Genomic DNA, 5,996 nt, shown 5'->3' on the forward strand with positions numbered 1-5,996 from the left:
CGCGGGGCCGCCGGAGGGGCGCGGCGTGTGCATCCGGGAGTTCCGCGCGGCGGAGCAGGAGGCGGCGCGCCGCATCTTCTACGACGGCATCATGGAACGCATCCCCAACACGGCCTTCCGCGGCCTGCGGCAACACCCGCGCACGCAGCTGCTCTACGCCCTGCTGGCGGGTCAGTGCGGCGGCGCCGGGCGCGCGGGCTGGCGCTCAGGGCACGCTCCTCGGGCCTCCGGTCCTGCGGCAGTCCGCGCCCGCGGGGCCCTCCGGGGGCGGACGCGCAGGACACCCCATCTCCCCGTTCCTAACCTCCTGCCCCTAGCCTGGGCCGCGCTGCTGTCCCTGGAAGGGAAGCGGAGCCGCGGCGAACCCGCGGAGCGCACAGGACCCGCGCGGACACGCTCCCGCGGCCCCGGCTGGCTGCTGGCCCCGGGGCTGGCCTGGTCCGCTCCCTGCCCGAGGCTGCAGGGCGCCGGTGCAGGGGCGTGGAATGCCGCGGGGCGCGCGGTAGGGGGCTCTCCTGCATCGCGGGCCGGGTCCCCTCCCCGGCGCGCCGGGTGGGGGCGGGGTGACGGGGCAGGTAGCGCTGCGCTTGGTGCGTGTGACTATATATAATCCGCAGGGCGGGGGAGGCTGCCTCGGCGGCTCCAAGTGCTAATTTATGAGGGGATGAAAGCTAGCTCCCCGGGGTGCGAAGGGCGGGTGTGCAGGGGAGGGCGAAGGTGGGCAGTTGGTCCTCAGGGAGCGCCAGCTCCCGCGGGCTCCGGGAGCCCATTCCCCTCCTGGAATCCGTGCCAGGGTGGTTCTCCCCATTTTACAGATGGGGAGCTTGAGTCTGGGGGCATGTGGCTGTCCCAAGGTCACTCAGCACAGGTGACTCACCCCAGGCGCGCCTGCCTCATCTGCAGGCTATATGCGGCTGGAACCGTCTCCGTACTCCCTGAAAGCCACCCTGTGCTCACAGCTGCCCGGGGGATGGCACCAGACACAGGCCCCAGCTGGGACCTTGGGAAGGAAGCGGTCCTGGAGCATGTCCCGCAGGGTCCTGGGGGTGACCCTGGCGGCCGCCTCCACGGCTCCTTGTCTTTGTACCAGGATAGAGTGGGTGGGCAGAGACACCTTCTCAGGCCCCTAGGGGCCCTGCCTGGGCCACCCCAGGTGCTCTGGCAGCTGTTGAGGGCGGCCTGCCTAGAAGTGACATTTAGGGCCCCTAGGGCATGTTTAGGAGCTCTGGTGGCCCAATGTTAAAGGCATTTGACTGCCAACCAGAAGGCTGGAGGTTCAAAACCACCAGCCACTCCGCGGAGGGAAGATTGGGCAATCTACTTCCGTAGAGATACCGCCCCAGAAATCCAAGGAGGGGTCGCTGTGAGTTGGATCCAGCTTGACAGCAGGGAGTTTTATGAGTTGAGGGCATGTTTGTTTGGGGTCAGGAAGGTGCATGTGGCCCGTGGCAGGAAGTTGGGCAGGTATAGCCAAAGAGAGGAAGCCCGTGTGCCCCCCCATCTGCCAGGGAAGGCCCGCTCACGCCCGCCCCTCTGCCCACAGCACTCTGCTTTGCTGTGACGCGGTCACTGTTGCTGACCTGCCTGGTGCCCGCCGGGCTGCTGGGCCTCCGCTACTATTACAGCCGCAAGGTGATCCTTGCTTACCTCGAGTGCGCGCTGCACACGGACATGGCCGACATAGAGCAGTACTACATGAAGCCACCCGGTGAGTCGCCCCATCCTATCTCCAGCCTCCTCCTCAGGGCCCAGAGGGTAGGCTCAGGGCTGGGGCGGGAGTCAGGTGAGGCAGCAGACATGGCTGGGGAGGGCGTGAGGACACGAGCTTGCTTCATGACTTTGGGTTTTGGCCGGGGTGGGGGGCTGGCAGGCTGAGACACCCCTGCGCCTGGGTCTCTGTTGTCCCATCGGGGGAGGCCTGTGCCACCCTGAGCTGCTTTCCGTTTCCCTGGCTCTTGCTGAGGGGTGGGTGGGGGTCTGACTGCTGGGCTGGGGGCAGTAGGGGTGGCATTTCGCCTGGGTCCTGGGGTGGCCCGGGTGGAGGAGGGCAGAGGACCCTGGGGTTGGGGGAAGATGACTCTGGGGTCAGGGGCTTGTGCCTTGACATCTGCTGTGGCCTGGACTCCGGGCTACCTCCTGAGCCACCTATGCATGGCTTTCTATAGAGCAGAGCCTGGGACCTGGGTGTTCCTGACGCAGGCAGGGTCCTGGCAGTTGGGGCTTCACTGATGGAGAGCTGAGACGGGGGCTCAGTCTGTATGTCTGAGCGCGAGGGTCTCTCGGGTGCCGCAGGGTCCCCAGGCTGAGAAGGGGGTAGAATAGATCAGAAGCACTGGGTGGGGTCCCCAGGACCCTCAGACCCAGGCCTGCCCTCTCTGGTGCATGTCAAGGAGCAGCAGGGGCGGGGGGCTGCCCGGCATGGCTACTCTGTGCCCACCAGCCTTGGCCGAGCCAGCCCATGCAGTGGGAACAGCCCGTCCCCGTCCCTGCTGCCACTGGCCTTGGATGCCTTTCTCCTTGACCCTCCCCCAAACCCAAACAAGTCTTCCTATCGCCTCGCCCAGAGCCCGGGGGGAGATGGTGACAGAGCTCTGAGGCCCACGACCATGGCCGCAGGAGCAGAGGGCACCCGTAGGGGTGCTGGGCTGGCGGGGGGGTCCTGCTCTTGGGTCTGTGGACTGGTGTCTCCTTGGATGGGTGGGGGGTGTCCTGGTGGGGGCCTTGCTGGTCCCTCTTAGGCCGTCTGGTGTGTCTGCGGAAGGTCTTACGGAGCCCCAGCAGGCCGCATAGCAGTGAAAGGGCCCTGCTGGCTTCCCGGGGGCTGTGCGTGCAAACAGGGAAACTGAGACGCACAGAAGGGCAGGGTGCGTTCACGGCCACACAGTGGTGAGGAGTTGGGGCTCCCAGGACTGTCTGGAGCTCAGTCTGGCCTGGGTGGGCGGGGGAAGGATGGATCCTAGGTGCGGTGGACCTGCTGGCAGTCCAGGGGCCCAGCCCCAGAGGTGGAGACACCGCGTGAGTGGAGTGGCGAACAGTGGCAAGCCTTGGGGGCTCGAGGGTGGGGAACCCCTGTGGCCCTCGAGTCCCCCAGAGCTGCGGAAGGACACACTGTGGGGGACCCGTGGGGATGGTCGTGGCCGATGGCTTGGGCTCTGGCTGCTTCCTCCTTCCTCCTGGTGGGGGTGGGGGCAGGGTGCCTTCTCTGTGTCTGGGGACCAGGCCTTGGGGTGCAGGAGGATCCACCTCCCAAAATGATGGGCAGGTCATCAGACAAGTTGAGGGGCTCCAGAAAGACAGTGGCTGGGGTTGGTGAAGGAGCTGTGGTCGATTGAGGGGTGTCTTCTGCAGGGGGCTCCCCAGCGACAGTGGCCTGAGTGGATGGGACACGGGCCAGGGGGATGTGCATGTCCTCACTGCCCCTAGGCCTTTGGTCTGTGCCCTGCAGGTGTCTTCCCTCGCTGGCACCTCCACCCCCCCCCAGCCCGGGTCATCTTTGTCCCCTCTCCCCTGTTTCCCTCGGCTCTGCCGAGGCCTCTCTCCAACCCCACCCCTGCCCTGCAGCAGGGCTGATTGGGCCGAGCTGTGGGTGAGGAGGCTGGCCTGACCACCGGGCTCACTGCCCAGAAGAAGCTGGGGTCAGTGGGGGCGGGGTGAGGACTCCTCGTTGGGCCTGTGGTCCTAGTGGGAGGGGGTGAGGTTGAGGAGCTGGCCTGGGGCCGCCTGTTCTAGGGGCTCCATTTGGGTTTCTGAAACCTAAATGGTCCCTTAGAGCTTGCCCTGAACCCTGCCTGGGTCCTGTTGGATGCTGGTTCCGGCCCCGGGCTGCCCTCTCTTGCCTGGGGCTCTTCCTGCCCTGACATGGGCAGGTCATGGGGTGCCCAGCCAGGTACCCTGAGTCAGGAGTGTGAAGGATACAGTTGACAGGTGGAGGCCTCAGCTGCCTGGCCCCGCTGCCCCTGCCTGTCCTCCCAGCCCCGCTCAGCCCCTACCCCAAAGCCCCAGAGGTCCTGCCAGATGCTTTCTCTGGACTCTGCCTCTCTGCAGCCCTCCCGTGTGGACATGAGAAAACAAGAGCGTGTGGGTCTCTAGGTGGCTGTCCATGGTCACCTGTGGCATTCTAGGCATTTTGTCTGGGGCTAGCTTGGTGGGGAGAGGGGCCCCAGCTGGCTGAGTCCTGCCTAGCTCTTGGTCCTGGGGTGTGGGGCTCTGGCTTCCAGCCACCGTCCTGGCCAGGACAGCCTGGCCGTAGGGGCCGAGTGGGGCCCAGCTGGGCCACTGTACTGTCTCAGTAGGGCCTGGGCCCCATGGGAGGAGGACCTCAGAGCATGCACCCACCCTTGCACAGTGGTTTCTGCCTGGCTTCGCTGATGAAGAGACTGAGGTCCAGAGTGGCTCGGGCACATTAGCTCCGGAGCTGAGGGAAATTCCTGTGCCTGCCACTTCTTGGCTCGGCCATGGCAGGAAGGGCTGAGTATTCTTGGCCGGGCGGAGTGGGACCATTTCCCGGGAGGCAGAGCCTGAGGCCCGGAGCCGGGCAGCACCAGGGGACAGGGAGGGGTTGGGAGCCGAGCGGTCTCTCCTTGGCCTCTGTCCCACACCCGTCCCCACTGTGGGCCCAGCCATCAGCCCCAGGGTCCAGGGTCCCCTCCTGGGCTGCAGGGGGCAGTGGGCAGGACTGGCCAGGGGGCTGGCTAGGGCTGTGTGCTCATAGGGCCCTGGGGTCCAGCTGTGTCTGCTCACCCTGAATTGGGGCCCCTCATCCAGCACAGCTGGGGCAGGTCACGGGGTGGGCGGGCAGGGGGCGCTGGAGGTGGGGGGATGAGGCTGTTATGCAGAGGGTGTCTCTGACCACCCTGTTCCTTGCAGGCTCCTGCTTCTGGGTGGCTGTGCTGGACGGCAACGTGGTGGGCATCGTGGCAGCACGGGGCCACGAGGAGGACAACACCGTGGAGCTGCTGCGTATGTCCGTGGACTCGCGCTTCCGTGGCAAGGGCATCGCAAAGGCACTGGGCCGCAAGGTGCTGGAGTTTGCGCTGGTACACAACTACTCGGCAGTGGTGCTGGGTACGACGGCCGTCAAGGTGGCCGCCCACAAGCTCTACGAGTCTCTGGGCTTCAGACACATGGGCGCGAGTGACCGCTATGTGCTGCCCGGCATGACCCACTCGCTGGCCGAGCGGCTCTTCTTCCAGGTTCGCTACCACCGCTACCGCCTGCAGCTGCGTGAGGAGTGACCGCCCGCTGCCCACCTGCCCGCCTGCCTGCCGCTCCCGGCCGCCCACCCGCCCTCCCCACGTCCGCCTGCCTGCCACCTGCCACCTGCCACCGGTGTGGCCCTGCTTCCAGACGCTCACCCTGGCGTTTTAGGTTGGGTTTTTCCTTTCTCAGCATCACACGGTTCTCCGGCCAGCTCTTAGGGTTCAGAGCTGTTGTTCTTTTGTGGAGTGGGGGGGTGGGTTGGTCAGCTGCTGTGGCCCCCACTTTACTAGCCTGCTGGGCTGTCCCCCCCAGGGCCCAGAGACGGATAGTGTGGACCACCGAGGGGCCTGCCCGGCCTGCTCAGCCGGGGGCCTTTTTGGCTGAGCACGGGCACCGCTCTCTGGCTGCCGCCATCCCGGGCAGGCTCAGCTGCCCAGGCTTTACCCACTAAGCACAGAATGTCTGCCCCCATGTCACCAGCCAGGCAGACCCCTTGCCTCTAGCCCAAGCAGCTGGGCTCAGCCACCGTTCCTGGAGGCTGCCAGGGCCGTGGGGCCGAGCTGGCCGTGGCCTGCTTCACTCCATGCATGGTGAGGATGTGGCCTGGCCACGGCACGCCCGCATGCCTACAGCCCCCGTCTGCTGCCCTGCCCAGACCGGACCCCGAGACCTGGCTGGGGAGTGCCTGGCTGAGTGACCAAGCGCAGGAGGGCGGGCCCTGCCCCCCTCACAGCCCCCCCACCTGGCCCCTTTGCTTTGACATCTAGTCATCTCCTTTCTCTTTGCTCCCGCCCCCA

General features: G+C 66.4%; 1 protein-coding gene across 1 annotated transcript; it reads left to right on the top strand.

Moving 5' to 3' along the window:
* Positions 1-4: 4 nt before the first annotated feature.
* Positions 5-5,234, top strand: NAT8L (N-acetyltransferase 8 like; the record flags this gene model as incomplete). The annotated part of the gene is made up of 3 exons (XM_007953511.2): positions 5-170; positions 1,544-1,708; positions 4,867-5,234. Coding segments are annotated over 3 exons (699 nt in total), but the record flags the coding sequence as incomplete, so codon positions are not given.
* Positions 5,235-5,996: the final 762 nt, after the last annotated feature.

Source organism: Orycteropus afer, unplaced genomic scaffold (assembly GCF_000298275.1).
Source record: "Orycteropus afer afer isolate SDZICR_OR568_19922 unplaced genomic scaffold, OryAfe1.0 scaffold00398, whole genome shotgun sequence".
Taxonomy (NCBI): Eukaryota; Metazoa; Chordata; class Mammalia; order Tubulidentata; family Orycteropodidae; genus Orycteropus; species Orycteropus afer.